The sequence below is a fragment of the Rhopalosiphum padi genome, chromosome 4 (assembly GCF_020882245.1).
Source record: "Rhopalosiphum padi isolate XX-2018 chromosome 4, ASM2088224v1, whole genome shotgun sequence".
NCBI classification, from domain to species: Eukaryota; Metazoa; Arthropoda; class Insecta; order Hemiptera; family Aphididae; genus Rhopalosiphum; species Rhopalosiphum padi.
The window spans coordinates 43265728-43293078 of NC_083600.1; the positions used below are offsets into that span (position 1 = coordinate 43265728).

Genomic DNA, 27351 nt, shown 5'->3' on the forward strand with positions numbered 1-27351 from the left:
TCGCCTTTGTTGTTATGACATTCGAGATTATTAGAGTAGACTACATCCTGAAATTCTTAATAATATTATATTAATGTATTTAACAATCATTATAATTATATGCTATATCCGAGAAATATTTCTTAAGCTGATTAATAACAGATAATTACTGCTGCTGTAACATGATCTGGTCTATACGCATATGATTACATACAGAATTACGGTAGGTAATGTCCATGACTTTATTTTTACATCAACTCGCGTTTAATACTGATGTCGAAAACATCACTTAAACTCAACGAATTTATAAACTTCGCATCACCGCGTATATAAACAATAAATGTGTCGTTGGCATATTTTAAGGTTAATTTGAATTGTGTTTTCAGCATTTTAAAATGTCGAGTATCTACCTCCAAACTATCCAAAAGTATTTCTAGTACCTATATATACATATACTCACTTTTTAAACAAACATTTTTTTTTTACATAGCATTGAATTTTGGAGTACCTAATGTTGCTCAAGTGTAACTTGAATTTAAAAGTTAAAGTTTTTACTCTTGTTAGTTTGTTTTTAACTTATTTTACGGATTTATGTGGTTAATTAAATTATTTTTAAACTATATTGATGTTTTTTTTACATAAACTTAAAGTTTTTTTTTACAACAAAAGTTCCTATAGCTTATGAATAATGTTTATCATAAGATTATAATATAAATATATATATATTTTAAGCAAATTAATTTATATTTCATTAATATTGTATAATTTTTGCATAAGCCATTTTTTACTAGATAAATATATTATGATGAAAAGTTATCTTGTTTAAATATAGGCAATATAATATAATTTATAATATATTAAAGACAAAAAAAAAAGGAAAAAAAAAGGAAAATAAAGTCAAATAATAACAGGCAGGTCAAATATAGGTAGATACGGATGAGCGTCTACGGCCGCTGTTATTAATATTTGGTGTTGTAAAACTTCATAAGTTATAGGGATTTATATATATTTAGGTACTACATAAGTAGGTACTTTGCTTAATTTCGTGTCACTGAAAATTTAAATAAGTTATTACATTTTTTATTTCAAATGGCTTCTGTCTACTATTGTGTCACGTGTTCACTGCACTGCTTCAGGTCAAATAAGCCGATAATTTGAAATCACCTCTAAAATGTTTGAGACTTTGCCTAAAAAATCTCAAAGAAAGCCGCTTTCAAATATACCGTGTAATAACTACGTATATTATAATATGTAATGATAACGCATATTGTGTAATAAATTACCTAGTGAGTAATTTAAACGAGATATTTTAATGTATAAACATTTTACATTTTTAATTGCTGATAAAAAAAACTTGAAATCATGTTAATTAAGACTAATCATCATGATAGGTTCTAAAAATAATTTATTAAACATATTTGTTTTTAGTAATGGATAATTGAGTTCATCCTATTGGATAGGAACGCCATACCAGTAGTAGGTCACTATATATTATGAGAAAAAGTTGCCAGTTGGCTCACATTTTACTCAAAAAATGCGAAATGTCGCAAGATAAGAGAGAGAAAAATAAGATCTTAAAATAAAATTATTTGTAACTGGTTATAGCCGGTATAGGTGATAGACGATGATGGTGGTCGGTGATACACAAGTCAGAGACCATATTATATTATATAGACCTCGTGAAATGATAAATGTGATTTTTTATTTGACATATATTAAGTAGAATATATTAAACAATAAACATAGAAATTATTCTCATATTTGGTCTAAAATTTTCTCATTTTTTTGAATTTATGTTTAAATAGTACTTAAATTAAAATTAATAATAAGTAATAAATAACTAGTAATATGAGTACAAAGATGTTTTATTTTCACGTTTCCGTACTTAGATACTCAATGTTCTTAATAATCAAAATAATATTATATATTATTATAGTTAAAATTAAAATACGAGTTACAAATTAGTTTACTGTAAATATTTGATATCATGAACAGGAAATAGGAATAGGAAACGAATGTTATTGCCCTCAGTCGAACACCAGCATTAATGGATACGAGTTTAATATAATACATAGCATACTATCATGAAATTAGTTGTCGTTTTGATGTTTTTGAACGATATTGTATAATGAAAATAAAAAAGTAGACTATATATTATTTATTATACATCTCTCATACTGAAAATAATAATGAATCGGCTTAGATTTAATCACAGACCACAGTAATATTTTACATGTTTCAACTTATATCTACACTTTATTGTTATTAAATCACAATACTTTATCTTTTCAGTCACACACTAGAAAATTGAAGCATATTGAAAAAGTCAGAATATAATGAATGGTTACTTATTGTTTACCAAATTTAAAATAACAATACGAACTATATTCACTAGAACTCTGTGTTTTGCCAAGGTCTACTACAAATTGAATTGAATACTCAATGACCAATATTAAATCTCTGTCGTTATATCAGTAAGGATAGAAAAAAATTCAGGGGTGATCAACTTGCCAACTCTAAAAAAATGTCCATTCATTGAAATAATCTTATATGTTTAATATGTAATACGATCTTTATGTTTTTATTACATTTATTTCAATATTTTATTACAGAATAATTTCCATTAGCCAAACTTAAAGAAAACTGTAGATGTTAAACACGTATAATTATTGTACAAATTATGTTTCTGCTGAATTTGTTGACAATATCCAGGCTACATATACATTTTTAGCAAGACATCAATCAGATCAGCTAACATTATAATTCAGCAGATGATCATATCAAAAGTGAACTATAGTCTATAATTAGACTGAGAACTGGACATGGTATATGTTGTATATTCAACCATTTAACACAAATAGGTATTGTTGAAAAATCTAAAAATCATCTCAAATGATCTACGTTAATTTATACAAATACGTGTTAAAATGAGAGAATAATATATCTTTTAAAAGAATATTCATTTTTCTTCACTAAAAATTGAATACATTTTGATTATAATAATAATATAATAACTATTTATTTTTAGACATTCTGATAAAATTACTCCTAAAAATAGATATAAAATAAAATATATAAACTTTTGTCAAAGCACTGTGTATAAGTAGGTAATGAACTCTTATCATACATTTTTTTAAATAAATTGTAAATGTGAGCCTAATATCCACATTCACAATTTATTAATAATAATGGGTAAACCATAATTAATTAATGTTTTGATGTTAATAATTTGGGATATTTGGGTACAAATAAATTAAATATTTTAAACATATTAAAATTCCAAAACTGATCTAGATTTCAGTACTTTTATATTTATTTGATAGTTAATAACATGGAAATCAAAAATTTTAATCGTAGTGGTACACAGAACAAATAATTTGAATTAAAGTAACAAAATAAATAACTAATTTAAAAATAATATAAAATAATAATTAGTAATAATATATATGAATATATATATAAAAAAAAAATGGAATTCTTATAAAGATAAAAGGTTATATGAGGAGTATTGTAAAATTGTAATAGCTTAAAATGAATACTCAATGGTCTATTATGATGTATATATAATATACAGTGTTATCATTCATTAGTATATTATGCAAAATGTAAAATAAATCATAATGAATGAATTAATTTTCCACAATTTCAATTTTCAATTAATAAACAAACATTTTTAACTGGTCCCAAATTAATTTATTTTATACATTTTGCTAATTAACAGTTACAATTTTGAAATAATTCGCATCAGATCTATGATCATAATAAGCTATTCAAGGTATAAAGGATAGTAATGTATTCTTAAATATATTAGACATTAATAAAGAAGAAATACAAATGTTCAATTAGTAATAAAAAATATAAATTAAAAATGCAATAAAACATCATTTATTTATGAAAGTAATGACTCTACATTCTTTTAAGTCATAAATATGGGGTTGAAAAATAAAAGTAACTATCTTTTTTACACAAGATATATCATTTATTTAGAAATTACAAGGTTAAAATAAAAAGAAAAAAAATGGATATCGTACAAAAAAAAAAAAACACATGACTATATAATAAATATCATGCGTCTAGTAGTCCAACAACATTTTATAAAGAAACTCAGTAAAAAATAACATTAAAATTCTGATTTTTTTAGACATAACAAATATTACAAAAATGATACTATAGGTTTTGTTGCTTTTGTACATATTTCATATAATTTCTATATACACAATATTTTATACTCTAAACCACTGGAAAATGCATTTATGTCAGTTATACATGATAAATAATTGAGAATAATAATAATAAGCACACAGTGCTTATTTTTAAATCCATAAAGCTTAAGAGATAAATAAATAATTTTTTGATTACAGCCTAACTTAAAATAACCATGCTACTATTGAACTGTAACAATATTACATCACTTAGCTTATATTTTTACAATTCAGAATAAATTGCCAACGTTATACAATTTATCATGTAACTATAAGATATCCAAAATGAATGATGGTATTTTGTAGATTTATTTTTTTTATGTTAATTATAAATTATTACCATACACAGTAGCATATATTGTGGCAATGTCATTAGAGTAAAAAAAAAAATTATAGTGATATTAAAAGATACAGAAAGTAAGTAGCACCAAGCAACTTAATAGAAAATAAATTGTAAAATAATTAAAAAAAAAAAATTCACAATGAAAATTGGTTTGTATTAATTTACAATTAGAGAATTAACTTATGGATTATTTAAATATATATATATATTATTTTTTTCTTTATAAAAATGATTAAGCTATAGATTACATGATTAGACTATAAAATTAGGCCATAAGTTTGTTCAACAGCATTAAAGGTCCCTAGTTAATATATAAATTTCTTATCATACTTTATATTACATAATTTAATTATTATGTGCGCTCTATTATTTTGCAGGAAGAACTTTTGTTTTTGTTAGTTGTTATACACCAACAAAATGTGTATCGATCGGTGAACTGACAGTTATCAGTCTTGGACAATCCTCCATTTGGATTTAAAGTCCCTAAGTATTTCACAAATATATAAAATAAGCCTCAATTTTAAATGCCAGAAAAATGATTAATTTTAAGATATTATTAATGATATTTTTTTTATAATAGATATTACAATAATAAATTAAAACTTTACTGCCTAGCCGTACAAAATTCACGATTGGAAAATTTAGATATTAAGATAATAAATTAACTCACCAGTGACAACATAGTCATGATTGTTAAATTATTGTGCATTTACGTTTTGGCTTAACTGGCAGTACAGGACATAAAACTGCTCTAATGGCTTCATCAAAAACAATTTTTAGACCTTTTTGAGTTAAAGCACTACATTCCAAGTATTTCACTGCTCCAATTTCTTTGGCCATTGATAAACCCTAAAGATAAATAAGTAATAAAATTATTAGATAAAGGTCAATTAATATAAATAATAAATATTTACCTGTGGATATGTAATAGCAGTTAACTTTTTTTCTTTCAGTTTATCAATTGTTTCTTTATCTTCTCGTAAATCAAGTTTTGTACCAACTAAAATAATTGGAGTACTTGGACAATGATGTCGAACTTCAGGATACCACTAAAAATATGTAATCATTTAATTAAATATTTATCAAAGAGTAATTTTTAATATTAACTTACTTTTGCCCGCACATTTTCAAATGAAGCAGGATTTACTAATGAAAAACATATAAGAAACACATCCTGTTAAAAAAAGTAAAATTTCTGATTAAAAAAATGTAAGAATGTCAAAATAGTATTTATCATATTCTGTTAATTGTTAGAAAAATGATTATAAAAATAACTAAAAAATAAACATACTGTTTGTGGATATGAAAGAGGCCTAAGCCTATCATAATCTTCTTGACCAGCAGTATCCCACAATCCTAAGTTTATAGGTTTTCCATCAACCATAACATTGGCTGAATAGTTGTCAAATCTAAAAGAAAATAAAATAAATTTAAAATTATATTTTACACTGAAATGTATTCAAGATTGAAGATTAATCAATATAATGTTTTTTAAATAATAGTAAATACAAGCAATAAATAGAAAGTATATAATTTGAATAATTAATATAATTTAGAATTAAAATGTTAACACCATAAATTATAATTTTAAATAATAAAAACATGAGATAAGTAATTACGGTTGTTTAAGCATGCATTTTTATTAGTTTAGCTATTATTATCAGGTATGTTGTTAATTTTAGTTTTTAATATAATATAGTATACCTATATTGTAACCGTATATAAATGTGTAATACAAAGAACAAACTTAGTATAAAATTATAAATCTTAATAAATCATATATTTCCAGCATTTAAAATAAATAATCTATTGGTCATAACCAATTTAATTAAAATCTTATCAATATTAACCATTTCCATAACACAATAATGGTATTATTGGTATTAAAGAAAAATTAATAAGTGCAGTAATAAATTTACCTTATTGATAACGCATAAAATATTTAATAAGACACCTGTAGGATTAATTAAAGGTTTCAAATTACTTACACAGTAGGTATGTATTCTCCAGGAAATGCATTGCTTGTATAACTAATGAGTAAACATGTTTTACCAACCGCTCTGTAAAATGAACAAAATAATGATGTACAAAATTAATACTAGTTAAAAAAATATCTATGTATATGCTTATATATTTAATTCTTAAAAAAATGTGCAATATTAACAAACTATAGTTAAATATTAATGTAAAAATCAAACAGGTGTGCAAAACATGTTTGACATAAAACACTGAATTTTGACGGATGGAAACAACTGAAACAACTGACAGTCTCTGAAAATATTGGGTAGTTAGATAGGTAATGTTATGGAAGCATAATGTGAGTCATCTCTAATTGACGATAAGACCCAAAAATGATTACAAGCTTGCGAATAGACTCAACTGTCTACATGTTTATATCAAAATCTGCAATGTACTGAGATACAACATAATGTACGATGAAGGTACTTAATAGTTACAGCACTTTAATCATTGAACACGGCACTCTAGAGAAAAAAACCAAAAACTACAGAGATAACGGGGACTGGTAAACGTGAGACAGTCATTGGGCGTACTGACAAGAGTACTAGTTGATGTGAGAAATTATCCTTTTTTTACATACACAACACGAACAAACACACACATACAATTTATATATACACACAATAGAAGTATCGTTATGTAGCTACTAAGTTGTGAGACTTACCCGTCGCCGACTACGACACACTTGATGGCTTGCATTTTGCGCGGCCGACCCGAAACCGAACACTACCTACCGGGAAATCGCGGTGCACGTTGTCTGGTGATCGTTTAACATGTACAAATCGTTTTTATTAGCCGCCAAATAGTTTTTATTGATGTGGGAACCAAACATCGGAAAATATTAAAACTGGTGGCTGCCGTCGTTGTCGGACGTCGTGATTTCGGGGCTTAGCAAGTGCAAGGACATTCCAGTGATTCCACCCACGGTAAATAAAATAATTAAAAAAAAAAACACAAAAAAAACCATTTTCATGGAAGAAACGTCATGGCGAAAACGGTCGCCTGTCCGTTCGACTATCAGAATTTAAAATCCTAGCGTCCTGTCACTTTTGATCACTCAAAGCCGAACCCTCCTTTCAATTAATATGTTGTCTTTTAGTTTTATTTTTCTCGTTTTTTGACAGAGTGTGGTAAAAAATTTGGTAAAAATTTTGTCAATCAGCTGTTCAATCACACGGACCAGCAGCGGCGAAAGTAAAAGTTGCCTCGCACATCTGTTATCAATTCCCTAATCAGCGATTACATATTTTCGCACGCCCGCGCGCTATAACCCGTTACCACCACCGCGATTAGGAATGTTATTGTTTTGAATTTGATATTCTTACAACGCAGTGTCCTCGACGGCCGCTGTGTCACAGTCCATACGTAACAATATTAATAACATTAATGAAATGGTTTTAAGCGTTGTGTCGTTTAATCAGAAGTAAAACATTGATATCGTTGGTAACAATAAAAATTATTCACTTTTTTCAATTTGTTTACACAGAATCAGTGAATCACAATAATAATGATCTGCACTGATGTAGAACACCATTGAATTGTTACACAAATGGGTATGAATTGTAGACACTCAAACAAGCAATAATATGTTTCGTTCAAAAAAATTGGTAAAACCGGAAAATCTCCACTCGTTAGAGTATCTCAAGTAATTCCTGTGGTGTACAATATCATTAGTATTCGCATTGAAACATCATCGTTTATTTATAATTTTGTTTACAGATACATCTATACAGTATTAAGCAAAAATCAGAATGTTGTGGATACCAATCGCACTTTGTTAGTTGAATCGTTTAGGAGTATGGCCGAAATTTTGATTTGGGGAGATCAAAATAGTCCAGCAGTATTTGAGTAATTAAATACTTATTTTACTATAGAAACTTATTCATAAATCTTTTATATTAACGTTTCTCAACTGTGGGTACGTAAAAAGGTAATAGGTAAAATAGATACCTAACCTAGATATGAGGGGTAAGAAATTTGTTGTATTTAAATTTTAAAATGGTTTGCACAAAAATCAGAATATAAAAATATTAAAAGTGTATAACAATTTAAAATTTTGGGGTACATAAATCAGTGATGAGTGGTCAAGGGCTAGTGAATAAAAAAGTTTGAGAAACGCTGCTTTGTATTATAAATTTAATAATAACTACAGGTGGATAGTTTTTGGTTTAGACTACACAATATTTAATTAATATGACTGTGCAATAAAATCATTTAAATAACTATCTACTAAGTATAGGTTTTTTTTTATTATTATTCTCTATTTTTAATGACTAATAATTAGGTAGTTGAAATAGTTTTGTCATTTGAGAAAATTAGCTTATATTTGAATTTATTTAAACCTATAGTTGTTTTACAAACAAAATGGATGACACATAGTAGGCAATTTCATCAAAACAATGATGACTTATTGATTACTTTTTAATATAAATGTTGTAGTCATCATATTATCCAAATTAATAAATTCATATAATATAGTTTAAAATACCATATTTTATTTATCATAATAATTAGTGATCTTAATAGATAATATATTAGATATTCTTTTATAAACTTAGAACCCTTAAAAGTATTTTAGAATAACAAATGAGAACTTGAATTCCTAACTTTTGCCAAGAGGAAACAAATTAAAAAATAGTGATCACCAAATTGTATGATATATTTTTATTATTATATGATCATTCAAAGTTATGGTGCCTAGTCAAGCAGTTATAATCAAATATAAGTCATTTCATTATTTTTATCAAAATAAATTCATAGCTAAATTGGATATATTTACTAATAATATGAATAAATGTTTTTTTAAATTGTATTAAGTTAAATAGCATATTTTATTATTATAAAATAATAGGTAGTTCAATAGTTTTCTGGTAAAATTAAATATTTTTAATGATTGGCAAGGCCATAATACTGTACAACCTTCAAAATAAACTATGCTAATTAAGAAAAAAATATCAACTTAATAATAACATTGACTTCTAGACTATATTTAAAAGTTATGAAACCTTAATAAGTTTTATTACTTTCTTATTATATCAATATTATTAAAGGAAAATAAAAAGTTTCTGTCAGTCTTGTCATATATATTAAAATAAAACATCAGTTAATATCTAAAAAATTTGTTAGTCTTGGTATGCTGTATTTTTAAATTGTCTACTCTATTAAATAAATATTTTAAAAGACAAAATCAAATACATTAAAGAACTTTTATATAGTATTTATATTATAATTTATTTTTTTATATGTATCATACTTAAAAGATATTAATTTTTGTTATTTAATTAAATAACATATTATTATTATTAGTAGTAGTAGTAGAAGTATTTTAATGAGTTTTGTCTGTTTTAAAGCAAATTGCTAAAGTTGATATTTATTTAATATTGTGTTTTATTTTTAAAAATACACAGCATTGTAAAATCAATACATTAATTACTCAGAATGTAAAATATAAATTTAAAAAATGATTATTTTTATATTTATGGACAATTGTTGTACATGTTTAGGTACTTTTTGGAGAATAATATGTTTAATTACTTTCTACACATCTTGAATCAAAAGTGTGGAAATTATGTCTGTGTTCAATTGCTTCAGACATTAAATATTATATTTGAAAATATTAAAAATAAGACTGCTTTATGTAAGTGTTCATTTTAAATCCATATATTTATTTTTAATAAACTAATAATCTTATTTTATTTCTAGATTATTTGCTCAGCAATAACCATGTTAATAGCATAATCATAAATAAACTGGATTTTTCTGATGAGGATGTTTTAGCTTATTATATATCTTTTTTAAAAACATTATCTTTTAAACTTAATTTAAACACCATTCATTTTTTTTATAATGAGGTATTACAATGTATTTAAAAGTTGTACCATTTTTTAATTCAAATTCTTATTTATAACTTATAGGCAACCAATGATTTTCCACTTTATACAGAAGCAATTAAGTTTTTCAACCATCCTGATTCTATGGTACGTACATATGTTCGTACATTGACACTTAATGTTTACAGAGTTGAAGATGAAAGCATGTTACGATTTATCAGGGATAAAACATGTGCTCCATATTTTGGAAATTTAGTTTGGTTTATGGGTAAACATGTTTTAGAATTAGATGCTAGTGCAAGAGCTAAACCAATTGATGTCGATACTCAAAAAAATATTCAGTAATTTTATTTTTAATATTTAATACTTCATAAAGTTCACATAATAACAAATAATTTTTTGTTCTTAGAGATCAGTATAGAGTAAAACTTGCAGATCTTGTCAGTTCACATCTAGACGATTTACATTATTTGAATGATATTTTAAGCTCAAAGGTTGATATGTTAAATGAAGTGCTTGTTGATCATTTAATGGATAAACTGTTTGTGCCTTATTATATTCATTCGTTAGCACCGCCAGATAAATACATTATTGTTGAAACAGAAGAAGTAAATAAAAGTTTTAAATATCTAAGAGCATCAAATGTTATACATTCTATTAAAATGTCCAATAATTAATTTGTAATACTTATGTAGTTTGTAGATGCTGTAAAACAACAACCATTGATGAATAGTGATATTTGTTTATTTTTACTAACACAAGTTTTTTTAATTATTCATCAGACTAAATTAGTTACACCATTAGCTAAATATTTATTGGAAAGCAATTTTTCTGCAAAGAATCAAGTAGATCTTAAATGTTTTATTATTAAAAATTGAATTGTTTTCTCTTGTATTAAAATTTATTTATTTTTCTTAGATTACTGAAGAAACTAAATTACGAGATGAAGTATCAGTATTACCAGAAAAAGAAAATGAAGAAAAATCAGATATTGAATCAAGCGATGTTTTTGATCTGAAATCATTAACAAGTATGAACATTACAGATGAAGAAAAAGAAATACTTTTATCTAAAAATGAAGGTACTTTTATACTAATTTTTTTCTTCGTCATTTGCTCTCAATTACATGAGATCAGTTGATAGTCACTCTTGTCCTACACTTTTTTAGGGTTTTGAAACCTACCTCTCCTTTACTGTCAACAGCTATTTTCATATAATTTTCTATTCTATATATTTTTGTCTTCTCTGGTGTATCTCTTCTCTTCCTCTCTTTCCTTCTATATTTATTTACCATATAAAAATGAAAAATGTGAATTTGGTTTTTTAATTAATTTTTTTAGCTGATTCTGTACATAGTCGCTGTCTAGAATCGATTTTCAGCCAATTGATAATTGAAAAATCTGACAGTTCTGCACTGTTTGGTATATGTTTATTGTTTGCTATATCAGAAAATTCAAGTCTTTCCAAAGAGTATTATGAAGGATTTTTAACTCCCATTAAAAGTGAAAATAGTTCTTCATTTGTTCATTGTGATGAAAGAAATGAACTTATAGATAAGCTAGTTAACATAATTGCTGCTGTGTCAGAACCTGGTATGTGATTTACCATTTATTTAATTTATAAATTTATTACCTTTCATTTTCTAGTTTGTTATGTACGTTCAGTTACATTAGAAATGGCCATAGCATTACTGAAAAAAATAACAATTCACGAGGAACAGGTATTTATATCTGACAGACATATTGCTGTTATTCTTAATACTAAAGAAAAGATTTTACCACTTCTTAGACAATTTTTTAAAGTAAGCATAGTACTATTAAATGTATTTATTTATAATTAAAATTATGATTAAAAATAGTTAAGTTTTATATTTTTTAGAAAGAAGAAATGTTTTTAGAACTTTTTGAAGATGAATATAATGAGATGCATAGAGAGGTACTTAATGTTCAAAGACTTTTAAGTGATTCCACATTGTTACTTCCGCCTGCCCATTCTCCAATGACAGGAATACCACTTTCAAAACGTTTACCATGTGGGGATGTACGTACTACCATGATATATTTATTTGAAAATAATTTAAATAATAATATTAGTATTTAAGTTTATTTATAATTCATTCAATTTATCAGGTTAATTAATTATTTGAAGTTATTTTATCATTATAATAAACTTAAATAAATTATTACAAAATTTCTTGTATAAACTACTTAAATTTAATATACTCTAAACAATATGTTTTATGATTTATTAGGTTGAAAGAACAAGGCATTTTATCTGTGCTTTTCTTAATATACGTAAGTTATTAATGACTTTTGAAAGAAAAGAAGAAACACAATTACCTTTAGTTGACAGAACTAAGTGTTTTGTATTTGATACTCCAATTAACTTGAGTAAGGAATTTTAAATTATATCATATTATATATTTTATATACAGGACAATTTAAAATCTACTAACTATAAAAAAAAAAATGTTCATATTCTCTAGTTAAAATAAAACAATATTTTTTAGTTATTTACATTGCTACATACATTTTTAATTTCAAATTCTAAAGCAAAATATTTTCTATGGTATTTTGATACATAAAAATCAAAATTTTAGTGAGTAGTTTATGAATTATAATTTATAAGTATTTGAATTTAGGTAAGTAGTCTGGGCAATTGTAAACTCTCCTGGGTCTACTCCTGTATTACCTGACAGAAACATGTAAACTCTCCCGGATCTTCAGTACTACTTATTTAATTTAATAAAAATCATAAAATAAATTTAATATAACTTTAAGTTTCATTTAAAGATAGTCAATCATATAATAATAATAATAATAATAATATAAATTAATGCCTTTAGCTGCTATGAGCAGCTATAATATTATAGTCAAAATACAATAAAAAATAAAAATTCATAAAATAAATCTAAGATAAAAAATAAATACAAAATATATAATAAAATAAAAATGTTTAAATTTAATTTTTTTTTGATAATAGAAACACACAGATTTAAAATAACTGATGTTATCTATTTCTAATCTAATATTTTTTGAGATATAGTCTTTTCATTATTTTTTTGTATTAGTTTTTACTTGTTTTGTTTAATTTATTGCAACTTTGAATTTTAATGTATATTTCAGTTTGAAAATGTTGACATGGGAGAACTTACATATTTCCTACAGGTATCCATAATGTTGATCCAGGAGAGTTAACACATTTACTTTAGGAAAACATAATGTTGACCTGGGAGAGTTTATCAGTAGACCAATATTTTGCAGGATATCCCCTTATCTTTCTGCTCTATTTGCTTGAACTTTAAATACTTGTATTATAACTCAATCAGTCTTCTAAATTTTTATTTTTATTTATCAAAATACTCCAAAAAATATTTAGTTTCAGAATATAAAATTAAAAATGTATGTTCAAAAAAATAAAAACTTAAAAATTATAACAACAAAAAATATTTTTATAAAGTGTTTTATTTTAAATAGAAATAGGGTAATGTAAAAAAATATTTTTGAAAAAAATATTAATTGATTTTGAAACAATGAGTGTTGTTTGATTAAATAAAAAATCACACAGTATTATTTGATATAAAAATTATTTTTTAATTTAGGCTAAATTAAATGTATCTAATAAACTTTAGAGCACTAATTTTAGATTTTATTGGCTTTAACAACATGCTTATATACATAATATATTAAACATTAATTAACTAAATAATGTTTATATACTATAATATTTTAAAATAATTTGAGTTCAAACATAAATCTCAGAATAAAATTTAGTATAAATAAAATGTTTATGGATTTATGTTAATATAAACAAATAATTATTTAATTAATCTATAATTTTTAAATTAGTAAAGAACATTGTGAGTGGTAAAAATGTGAATTAAATCTCACTAACTTAATACATACTCATAAATTTATTTGCTACCCAAAAATCTATATTAATATACTTTTTTTAAATTTTAGATGGTAATGATTTAATTACTTGCATGATAATTGCTGAAAATGGTGCAAAAACAAGACGTTATCTATCAATCATTAGCAGCCAATTAGTACTAGTTGAGCCACATAGTCGTTTTCTTGGTTGGGGTGTTTGCAAATTGTCTTGTTATCTTCATGATGCTGAAGTAAAAACTAAAATATTTTTTTGATTGTTTAATATAAAAAATATTATGATTAAACTATTAATATTTAGGTTACTAAAATTGATAACGAAACAAAAACTTTGCACATTACTATGCATGATACAAAATATAAACTTACAAATACAGTAAAATTAATTTTTGATGATCATATTCGATGTAATGCAGCAAGACAGAAGTAACATTCTTTTTTTGTTTTTTTTAATATAAATTTGGATTTTTATTTTGTTTTTAATAACCAATTTAATTATGTTTAGATTATTGAATGGTCGTATTAAAGCAAGAAGAAAACAACTTAATCAAATTGCAAGTTTATTAGAAATGACTAGCTGTGAAACAAATTATGCACCATGTAATAGTGCCCTAAAACAAAGTTGGTATATTTTTTATAAATTTAGAAGTATTTTTTACTGACATTTTTTATTTTTTTAACTTTTATTTAGAACATAATCTAAGGAGCCATTTCCCTGATGTTGCTGTACATACATCTAATGTGATTATGCCATGTCCTATTTCTATGAGATCTACAAATAGTAAAGAAAAGAAAATATTTTTAATTTTGTATAATTTTTAAAGTAAAAATGGTAATTATTTAGGTGATGAATGTAGTGCAGAATCAAATTGTAGTAGTGTGACACACTCCAGAGACCAATCACCTTGCACGGCAAGCAAAAATAATCCAGAATGTTCCAACTCTCAAAAGGTATGTTTACATATTTATTATATATACATAATGTAATTTCAGTCTAAATAAATTATATTTACAATTGTTAAACTCAATATATTTTTCCTGATAGCATTCTATAGTTCAAAGTCAAGAGAAAACAGATCCAAAGCGTAAAGGAAGAGTAGAAAATGTTTAAAATTTACAAATAAGCTTGGATGCTTTAACCAATTTTGATGAGCCAAAACACTAAGCAACATCAATGTTTCTCATTTTGAAATGAGTGTTATGACTAAATTGATAATGAGTAATGACTTAAGTATCAGTAAATTATTCATATAGTCTGGTGATTATTTTGTGATAAAATATTATTTCATTTTTGACATTGTTGATGTTTTTTTGTTACCATTTTCTTGTTATTTATTTAACATAAATTGCTATACTAGGGATAAATACTCAAATTAAATAGTATTAATTGTTGTTAATTTGTTTTTTAACTGTATAACTAAATTCATATTTTATAATAAATGCTCAACATTTTAATACAATGTAAAAAAAAAAAAACCATTGATCGGTTTTTATTTATTAAAGATTGTTCAGGTTTGGTGTTTTTATAATTTATTTGAAAATTCTTTTAAGTAAAAAAAAAAAAATAATAAAGTTGTTTTCTATAAAAAAAAAAAACCACTTATTTTAGATCTTGTATAAATAAAAAATAAATTTATACCTCAGCAATAAAATACATAATCTACTGAAAAAAGTTTTATGGTGAATCAATTTAAAATAATATATACTATGGATATATTTGTTAATAAAAATTATTAACATTTAGTTGATTGTTGTGTTAATTAATTTTTTTTTTGTTCATATAATATTTAATTTTAACCATTAAATAAATATAGATACTATTATCATATTTTAGATAAAGTTAACGTATCCCATGCATTAACATTAACCACTGAAATAAAAAACCAAAAATTTCACCAAATATTATGGTGTAAACAATTAAATTCATAAAATATTTTTTATATGTTAAAATAAGCCTTGATGATCATTTTTAGCAGGAAAATAAAAAATATTAACATAAAGATTTAATACACTATTTGAAGTTAAGACCAGGTATTTAATATTTAAAATTTATTTAATATTTTCAATTTGCGAATATTTCAATTCATTCATTTTTGTTTTTTCTATCTTACTAACACAGGGATTATCGCGAATATAATATCTTAGATATTTATCTTGCCATATTTTTTCGCATTTAATACCTATTCTTGGTGAACAAACAATTGTGTCTATTAATTTACTATTTTCATCTTCTTCTACCCACATTCCATCCCAAGAAGTCAGATCTTGTTTATTGCAAGATTTTATATCAATCGCAAAACTAATACATAGCTTTGCAGGGCCGTTGCATAAATCTTTATTCTGCATCTGTGTTTTTGAACATTTTCTAAATTGTTTTCGTAGGGATGCCATGGTGTTCAAATTATCCAAAGGCTCTAACGCTCTAATCAAAACTGCGGCACCGTCTCCTAACAAGACAAAACAGTTTTAATCTGTAACTGAAACTAAGTGGTAGGAAGTATGTAATAACTGAAAATACCTTTGCTTGAAATATTGAAGCAATGGTACATTCCGTACGTAAAATAAACATAAGCTGTTCCTGGTTTCATAAACATTGGTTCATTTCTTGGTGTAATTTTCCCTTTGAATGATTGGGAAGCTGCATCTTCATTGCCCAGATAGCTTTCAGTTTCAACAATCCTACCCCTAAGTAGGGTATTATCATCTAGTCGTCTGACAAGTATCTTGCCCAATAAACTCATGGCCATTTCTTCACACGGAGTTTCATAAAACTGTGCATCCAATCGTTTCCTATATTGAACTGGCCCGGAACTGAAGTATTCCGATTCACACTGATCGTTTTCAGACATGGTTTAAAACTATTTCTTCTAATCATTAAATACTGTTGAGTGTTGTGTAAAAGTAATAACTATAATCAATAATATTGCCTATTTACTTGATGATATTGATGTATAGTGTAACTCATACACTAAAGCATTTATTTTGTTTTGCTTTGATATAAAATAATAACTACTACCTAGTTTATTTGATTTGTATACATTTAACGAGTAAAATAGTAGGTAATTAATTTGCATGTAGTAGTGAAACAGAAAAAAAATTTTAAAAATGTTCCTCACAAACGAACAGGTGACGGCAATATGGCTCAAACCACAAAGGGCACAACGCCACAAATATGAAACATGCAGATATTGCAGATATCCTACGTCCGTTAAAAGTAGGTATTATCATTATCACAAAATTATTTCTGTGCTATTATCAAACTTGATCTATTCGGTGCTATTATCATCGTGTGTTGGGGTGCCAAACCGCCAAATTTAAAAATAGGTTTGATTTTTTTTTTTTATTAGTATTATTCATTCATTTGATTCAAATGATTTAAAAATTTGTTTATAGTTTTATAAAAGTATTGAATTTAAGTATTTATCTAGTACTATTATACACTTCTAATATAGGTATATCCAACACTCAAACTCGTTGCCTCGTTGGTCATCAATCATCATTAATAAATTATTTATATGAGTTCTTACAGTTTTGGTGTTTGGCGACGTTTAACAGTGGCGTGACGACTGACTTATTGCGATTTGTGAGACGATACCTACTGTCTTACGCAAGGCCGTAGCCAGAAAAATATTTTTGGGAGGGGGGGGGGGTTAGAATATAAATATGTTATATTATGTAATAAAATATGAAATGAAAAAATGAAACTATTCAATCTTATTTCAAGAAAAAATTTCGGGGGGGGGGGATCTGAACCCTGAACCCCCCTTGGTCTTACGAATAAAATGTGGTTGTGGTTGTGGACCTATAGACCTATATAGTGAGTACCGAAAAAGTGTAGACGTAGAGTATTTAAAAATTTTGTATATTACATACAATATTGAATATAGGTAGATATACTAAAATTATTATAGTTTAGATTATAGGGTTTAGATGAATAATTAATATTAATTTACGAAAACATATACAATTATAATGTTAATGCCTACAAATAATAATATCAATTTCTATGTATATGTATTTATGTTTTATAGTTGGTTAGTATTTAATAAGACTGCTAAGACTCATTTGACACGTTCCTTTTTATATACAATTGTTCTTTCCGCTCACGCAAATACACAATACTGAATGCCACAAAAATGTGGCGTACCACGATGATGCGATAATAAAACATTTGCGTTTGTTCGCGATGTTTTATTCAATAACTGTATTCTTTTTTGAAATTTTGAATAACCAGTAAACTAGGGATAATTCTTCAACGGAGCTTACAACAGTATCAGTAGATATATAGAGTAAAGTAGTAAAGTGTTCACTTTACCAGAGTATCATGCCTGTCATACAAAAATAACATGAATTTTGAGTTTTGACTAAACAATTTTAACGACAGGGACATGAAAACATGATCTATTATTCTATTATATTATAATCTGATTCAACATTCATTTCATTCATTTCTGATTCAACGTTATATTCAAACCTGAAACCACACAGTAATAAATGACCAGAGACCAAATACATTATATATTTATATTTTATACTGAAATAATTACATATTTACATATAAGTATATAACTACGTGTAATGTGTATACATTATATACATGCAATATACAATATAGTATACAATATATATCTAAAATTTAATTTGGTACCATCAGTGGCGTAATTAAGAAATAGCTTTGATGGGATCAAATTTTTATAGTAAAAAACTATAATATGTAACTATATCACTTCCAAAAAAAAAAAACCTTAAAATATTAAGATCACAGTTATTTATAATATTATAATTAGATTACTTTTAAATTAAAAATATTGTAAAATATTAGTAAAATAACTCAAATAAGGCTCTGGAGGGATCTATACTCCCCCTAATTACGCCTCTATTTGGTACCGTATCAATTACAATATTAATTCAGCGGAACAATAAATAATTTTCAATAACTTAACAGTTAAAACAATGACGTCATATTAATTATACGATAGTATAATTAATATGAATAATACTAATTAAAAGTTAATTTCGATAATCCATTTTCACATAATATATGATTGATTTTTTTTTATTATTTATAAATTCTATCTTGTCGGATGTACATCCTAATCAAATTTAGCTACAAGATTTATTCATTATAGGCTATAATATTATAATTGTATATAGATTGTAAATTTTTAAATATATTTCCTTTAAATTAAAAATTAATAAAAAATACTTATACATTTTTTACCATTATGTGTTAATAATTAATTTTTATTAAAATGTAATGCCTTCAAAAATAATTAAAAATTTACTTTAAAATAGTTTATAAAGTACCACTTGTACAGTTGTACTTGAGTTAACTGCAATATGAAAATAATATATATTATTAATATCATACTATTATGTATAGTTGTTTGAATAATCATTAAAAACATTCGGCACTATTAAATTATTCGACTGTGAAATTCGAATATTTTACAAATAAATTATGTTGTTCAGTCGTTAGTTTTGTAATTTAAATATATATATTATATATACCTATATATTAAAGTAAAATAGAAATCAAAAATGTACTTTTTGTTTACACATACATTTGGTATAGAAACAAGAGGTAGAAAAGAGCATTTTCAAAGCGTAAGATGGAAGCAATAATTAAAAGATATGCGCGCGTGTATCTATGTGTTTAAAGCAGTAATTTACTAATTTCCAATATGATTTAATAAGAAAAATCATTTTTATATTTTAAATTAAATTTGTATACAATAAAAATATGAAGAATAATTATAAAATATGATTAATACAATATGTCGATTTGTAAAAAATGTTATATTATATTGTTATAAAAAAATCCAAGTTTAGACATTTAGACTTATTAATTTATTGAAGTTTTATTACGATTGTATTGTATTGCTAGTTTTTATTATACCACCTTATTAATTTATAAATATAAAACGCGTAAAAGAAAACAGCGACGATGCGTGACTCTATTAGGTTGTTTCAACATCGAATACATCAATTTTAGATTCTCGTATCTTATGAATTGACGCTCTTCGAAGCTCGTGAATATAGAACGTATACGATCTATAATATTTTATATACTACTGACTTTAGATCACGCGCTCCAACAGAAAAAAAACACACGTAAAAATATTAACTCTGCCGGTGAAACTTGCCATTATTTATAGACTGCATTCGTCGTCTCTTCAACTGAAAATATTGAGACATTTTAGAAAATAACCGGAACTGATTGAAATAAAAAATGCAAGAAATCACTATCGTTCATAAATTATGAATTATCGTTCAAATTTTTCTGAGAATAGTGTATTTTTAAGTATATAAAACTATAAAAGTAGTATCAAACATATACTATATATTAATACTTAATTATAACTATATACTTGGTATATATTGTGCACAATGCACCTACGTCTTTCACTATATAAATTAAACTATATATTTGACCTATATAGCCGCCTTTAGTAATAGTTTTAAATTAAAAATGAATCCTTAAGTAGGTACCTATAGTTTTATTGATTTTTTTAATACAATTTTCATGAAAATTAATTAGTTTATATAGGACTAAAAAAACAAATAAATCTGTGAACTATAAATGTATTAAACCATTTATTCATATTTTTTAGTTCTTTTTCCTTATATACGTTATTTATGTACCAATTAAAAATAAATAAATTTACATGGTCATAATATTTTGTACAAGCCTTTAAAGTTAGAATTTTTAAGAAATTTATTAATTCGTGGTAAAAAATTCATATCTACAATTTAATAATTTAACATATTGGTAATTGAGAGACACTTATCATTTGTACAAATTTCCATAACATCCTATTAGAATGCACTTTTATATTACTGGTAATTGGTATAGTAATAATTTTTAATAAAATTGTTACTGCTACTATAGCAGTAGTGCTGTACGTAGGTCGTAGGTACATTGAAAAATCTTATATTCATATATATGTTTATGTTAATATATATTATCTTATATCTTTATGTTGGATATTACACAACACACATGCCGTATTTAATATTGGGTATATTTGAGAAGTAAGAACTGATTATAAACATTTATTTTTACATCAATAACGATAATGCAAAGTTTCTCGTAAGTTTTATTAATTAAATTAAAAAAAAATTTTAAGTGTAAATCTACAAAAATGTATTTATAAGCGTCTGAAATATAGATTTTGAACAAATATACGAAATATTCACGCGTAGTAAATTGCTATGTTTATAGTTATGTACGAGTATAAGTATTCTTTCTATACAATTTATACTGACTTGATATTTAATAATATTTTATTGGGCATCAGGTCTGTAGGAAAATTGAGAATATGTGAATTAGTTGTTGATGAATTGGTATTCAGCAAATTGGGTTACGGTGACGTAGGAAGACACGCTTGTTTGAATCACCACTTCAATTTATAATTCTAAAAATATGTAGTTTATTTTCTTTATACTTTTGTGGTTATGTGCTTACGGTTAAGTTAAAATTAAAATCAACCCCTATCAAGGCGAAAAGGTGTCATAAGTAAAAATCAGTAAAGTTATTGGTAGAAATGTTGACGTATACAGGTAATAATATATTTGTTTCATATTTTCATCTTACTTTATTACTTATACTAATTAGTTTAATTAATCACTTAACTTTTATGAGGCTATAAGTCTATATTGTGTACTTTAAATAGTTTCACACAGTGTGTTTATGAGATGCTGCCGAAAAATTACATTAAAATGATAATCGTACGCATTTTCGAATAAGTATTTCCCAATTGCTATTTTTCGGAAGGATCAATTAACTAAAACCAAAATCCCAAATCCATTTTCTTGAAAAATATTTCAACGAAAAAAAAATCACATTAATTTTCTTAGTCTGAAAATGTTAATATTAGCCATTGAGCAATAGATAATATACATGTATACTGTATTTTTATTGTATATTTAAGTTAATATAGATTAGTGGGATATAGTGGGTATCATTTTTTTCCTGTTTTGAACTGACGACGCCGCGGTAATTGCTTTCGTATTACTTCCGCGAAAGATAGTGGATATTTTGTACCTATGTAATGTTTAAATTACCTAGTTTAATTCAACTAGATTATTTGCGAATAGCATATAATATTAAATTATAATTTTATTAAATTTAAATATTTAAGAAAGACAATGCAAATATTGTCGATCGACAAAAGTTAATTAAATTAGGCAATATTTTTTTTTTTAAATTTTATTAGAGAATATACAATCTATACCCAATGGCATAATAAGAATAATATGTGCTACATTGTTTTAAAAACACGAATAGGATGAGGAAAGAAACACCATCCAGTGATCGCACTTCCCTTTGCTTAAAATATATTTTTTTGTTTATCATCATTCAAAAGATCTCTGCACCAGTTTCTTTTTAGACGCCGTGGCTTGTGGTGGGTTTCCAAGAATCGTGTGAGTGGCTAGACCGGATATCAAAGGATTTGAGCGAGAAGATAATTTGTTGGAAAAACGTTTATAGTACGTTTTAGCTTCTTCGTGAATAGTTTTCATTTTTAAGTCAGAATGGATAATGAAATTAGAAATATAAGGTGGGTCATTGGTGATGAAGCGTAGGATTTTATTTTAAACGGTTTGTATTTTGTTGAGATTGGATTTTTTGGCATTGACCCATAGTTGGAGACCATAATATGTCCACATTGGCTTAATTAAAGATTTGTAAATAAGCAATTTAATATTTAATTTAAAAAAAATAGGCAATATAAATGTTACATATCCAATGCATATTATTGTATATATATACAATAATACCTATACATATCCATCTAGAATAAAATGATAAAATTGTTAAACAAAGAAAATTAAAATTCGAGATTCTTTTTCGTGTAAAGGTCATACGAGTAAATATAATCTGGATTTTGATTTCCGTTAAATTATCTTTGGACAAAACGTCCGGATATAAACGTACTCATTAAAAGTATAATATATATTTAGTTTCTATGTACAGTTAGGTAATAAAAGAATTCTTAAATACCAAAAATTAGTTATTCTATGAGTAATTTTTCAACATAATATTATTATTGTTGCAACTAAGTAAACACGACTACAATGCAAGGTGAATAAAGTATTTAGGGAAGTATAAACAATAAACATAATATTGCTGAAGTTTATTTTACTAAATAAATATAATAATATTATAATTTAATTATACCTATACTAATGCGTAATAATGTTTACAAAGTCTGTAATGATAATGATAATAATAATGTATATATTTAGACATACTTACAAATTTATACAACCCGTAAAAATGATACTAAGTCCAGCACAACACCAATAACTGCAGGTAACAAGTATGTTTTGTACCTATTATCTATGAATATTACAGGCACGAATTACCACAGAAGTTTAAAAAAAATAATACATAATCTAATAACTGTTAGCTACTAATAGTCGTTTAATCGATGTAATGTAAACGCACATCCTAATATGCGCTGTTTATCAACGAGAGGGTATTAAAAAATTTGAATTTCGTGACACCACTATGTAGCCTCGGTTCGTTTATTGCACGCCCGTTGCCTGTACATAACTGTCTATATGGCTATAATATATTAGGGTCTAAAACCGTGTGCAGTGTCAAATAAAAAAATAAAAAAAGCGTACCAAATAAACACCAACAACTGATAACACGACTTTTATATTACAATTCACAATGCACACTATATAAAAACTATAAATATTCAACGCTTTATTGGACTATTTACTGTGAACATTATGCAATCGCAATATTATTAATAATAAATAATAATCGAAACACTTCAATCATATGCACGCAGTCCATGCGTACAATACGGCGTAAGAGTCAATACTTCTTTCTATATGAAAGAAAAAAACCTCCGTCGTATATTGTGCTCGATGTCCGCAATAATAATACGAATGTGTTTTCAAACTTGAAAATATGCAGCCTACCAGTATTGAACTCGAACTTATAAGAAAACAGTAATTTTTTTAATGGAACCGTTGTATAATTTATTGGGCTGTTAATTTAATTAAAACTACTTTTTGCGAAACCACATATATATACACACATATAAGTATAATTGCGTTTTAACTTTTAACGATATTATAAAATAAGAAAAACAACCTTCATTTTTAAAATTAAAATTAAAATACTGTCTATGAAAAACATAAATGTTCTATGATTATAATTTAATAAATTATAAATTTATAATAAAACATAGCATTTTCTAGATATATCCGCTTCTTAAACGAAAGTATTCATTATAAATTGGTTCATGCTGTATTCTTACAGTGAATTTATATTTAAACAAATAAACGATTATTATTAATATTTTGTATTTTGGAGTTTTTGTAGTTGAAATTATTATTATTTTTTAGGCAAGTATTTCATAACGTACCTAAGTAACTATTACTAAATAATAAAATATATTATAAACTATTAATAAACGAAATAGGGTTCATTGGATTAGTTTTTAAATTGTATATTATTATTTCATTGTAATTCAAATATTTTTGAATTTCATTAGAAATAACTTTTAAATTATTGCACTAAAGTTTAAGTTTAAACAAATCACAACGAGTTTGCGGCACGCACGCATAATGGTGAATTAAATAATTATTTTTGTTTCGTGGTAAAATGGTCTAAATGGGTGTTAAATTTCCTACCTACTATTTATTACTGATGTAGTGACGTCATGAGCTTTGTGAATTATTTTCATTTAAATTAAATTGTTTATACCACTAAACAAAAATCAATGTTTCAAAAATGTAATAACTAACGTTGATTGAATCATATTATAATAATGTGATTAATTAATGAATTAATACCAGTACTTGCATATTAAGTATAAACAAAATAATAAATAATAAAACAAAGTAGCACTCAATATTTTATGATTTATATATATATATATATATGTGTGTGTATTGTTTAAATAGTATAGTACACCTTTAAGGGTTAACTTAACTTAGAATATAAAAAAAATTTAAATAATTAATATCAAAAGAAATATTCTCTTTTTACTTTCATCGCTAAAATAATACCATTATATTGTTATTATAGCTATTACTTATTACAAACAAACATTTATTCTTATAGAAATTATTGAATGAATATGTCGATTTTTAATATAAGAATTTCATTGTTGATATAAAATAATATTATAAATTACATTTATGCAGAGTACTTATAATTCATTAACCAATAACCGCGGTCCACGGTAAAGTAGGTATGCAGATATGCTACACATAAATGGGTTTTAGATAAAAAAAAAATAAGTTATCGTTTATAATAACATAAAACTTATAAACTATTAATAATTATTGAATTATGAGGTCTGATCATTAATTTTTTAATTTTTATAATTTTTGTTTAATCATCAAATGTCAAAAACTGCAGGTTAAATGGGCTAGATGCAGAATCTTCACCACTATATTATTTAATTGTATTTTTCTTTAACTAAGTGCTCGAAACATTTTAGCCATATATGTAGAAAACTCCTTAAATATAATATAAATACCATAAATATGATCTTCGAGTATATTAAAAAAATTAAAAATATCAGATTTTGAGTAATCGCATAAAGTATTGAATAAGGAAAAAGAGCTGAGCATCTGAGAAACATCTTATTTAAAACACAGTTCAGTCTTCAGTTAACGTTTTGCTGCACTTTATGAATATAATCATGTAAATTTAATGTCGAGTATAATGTTTACAATTTATTTTTTTTCAGTATTGTATAGTACATAATCACGTATCTGTTTCATTTTTCATGATATAAAAAACGGCTGTATTTTACTAAACACGAAAAAACTAAAAACTAATATACCTACCTCTTCTGACATAAACCGTTTCCTTTAAATGTGATTATAGTATCATAAAATATTTTACTTGTATCTAGTAGTACAACCGATCCTTTTATTATTTACCTAAATCATTATAGTACCTAGTACTTGATTATGGTTGATAATCTCTACGTTGTTAATAATACTTACGGTTGTTCCTCGAAAAATTACTTATTCATTTAGACTAAATATATAGACCTCCAAATTTTTGTTTTTATGACAGTAAAAATTGATTACTACAAAGTTTTATATTTAAGTCCATAATTGTGGGATTAATTTTTCTAGATAATTATTATTTATCAATCTTAATTTGATTAATTTATGACGGACTGATTTTCTAAAAACAGATATCGGTGTGTAATCTACACATTGTTGATTTTTTGATTTGTTTTTTATTAATATACATTTTACAGCTACTGTATATTTTCAATCTTTCTTATTACCAAAATTCAATGCATGTAAAAATATTTAAAACAAAACTGCAGTTTACATTTTATTTGAAGTGACTGTTGCATTTATTATAATATTTTTTTTTATTATTGTAATTTGTACCTAAATGTTAATGCGTGCATTATAATATTATGTACTTGCTGAACTCTGAAGTCCGTCATAATTACATACAATTTCAAGAAGTAGGATTATATAAAATTGTATTATTTTAATTCAATGTTTGTTTCATTTCATTCGTGATTAAATCCGGATGAATAATTTATTTTGAACTACTATGATAGACAATATTTTATAACTGTTTATTTTAACGTTGCATCTTAAACTGTTGTGCATACAATTGTAAGATAAATTTACTGTAAAATGTGTAAGTCATAAATACGTGTGAATGTAATATTAGCGAGGAATAACAGAACAAAATGTATAATAAAATAATAATATGATCGCGTGTAGTTTATTATAATAACGATGATGATGTCAAATTAAAACAAGGCGCTTATAGAAGAAGTCCAATGTAGTCGGTACAAAAACGATTTCGTTTTAAAATATATAAAATACACCGCACACACAGCCATAATATACAAATATATATAGATATTACGATGTCTCACAGATTTGCGTCGTTGGGTGTATATTAATATAATACAAAATATACAAAACTTTCGTACTCCGGGCATAGTTCGACCGTGGAGGAAAAAGTAAAAACCATATACCGTTCGAACGCGTGATGTATAATGCAGTACTTGGAGGTCTGCGTTTATAAGTATATTAATGCGCGTCCGTATATCCGAACGTGTACGGTG

The 27351-nt window shown here is 25.2% G+C and overlaps 3 protein-coding genes across 3 annotated transcripts; 1 reads left to right on the top strand and 2 right to left on the bottom strand.

Moving 5' to 3' along the window:
- Positions 1 to 3270: 3270 nt before the first annotated feature.
- On the bottom strand, positions 3271 to 7468 carry LOC132928845 (ras-related protein Rac1). Its single transcript, XM_060993755.1, has 7 exons — positions 7208 to 7468; positions 6513 to 6584; positions 5816 to 5933; positions 5636 to 5698; positions 5439 to 5573; positions 5195 to 5373; positions 3271 to 5007 (listed from the first exon to the last, which is right to left on the bottom strand). Exons 1-6 carry the CDS (start codon positions 7240 to 7242, stop codon positions 5218 to 5220), a joined length of 579 nt encoding a protein of 192 aa, XP_060849738.1. The 5' UTR covers positions 7243 to 7468; the 3' UTR covers positions 3271 to 5007; positions 5195 to 5217.
- Positions 7469 to 7666: 198 nt separating this feature from the next.
- On the top strand, positions 7667 to 15558 carry LOC132928843 (protein CLEC16A homolog). Its single transcript, XM_060993753.1, has 19 exons — positions 7667 to 7966; positions 8030 to 8188; positions 8263 to 8391; positions 10047 to 10180; positions 10246 to 10394; positions 10458 to 10714; positions 10783 to 10981; positions 11069 to 11218; positions 11292 to 11454; positions 11714 to 11965; positions 12020 to 12174; positions 12252 to 12413; positions 12625 to 12763; positions 14336 to 14496; positions 14565 to 14689; positions 14769 to 14884; positions 14955 to 15044; positions 15108 to 15214; positions 15309 to 15558. Exons 2-19 carry the CDS (start codon positions 8130 to 8132, stop codon positions 15372 to 15374), a joined length of 2613 nt encoding a protein of 870 aa, XP_060849736.1. The 5' UTR covers positions 7667 to 7966; positions 8030 to 8129; the 3' UTR covers positions 15375 to 15558.
- A 719-nt stretch (positions 15559 to 16277) lies between these two features.
- On the bottom strand, positions 16278 to 17477 carry LOC132928844 (putative 3-methyladenine DNA glycosylase). The gene is made up of 3 exons (XM_060993754.1): positions 17199 to 17477; positions 16782 to 17130; positions 16278 to 16710 (listed from the first exon to the last, which is right to left on the bottom strand). The coding sequence occupies exons 2-3, from the start codon at positions 17110 to 17112 to the stop codon at positions 16313 to 16315; spliced, it is 729 nt and encodes a 242-aa protein (XP_060849737.1). The 5' UTR covers positions 17113 to 17130; positions 17199 to 17477; the 3' UTR covers positions 16278 to 16312.
- Between the last annotated feature and the right edge of the window lie 9874 nt (positions 17478 to 27351).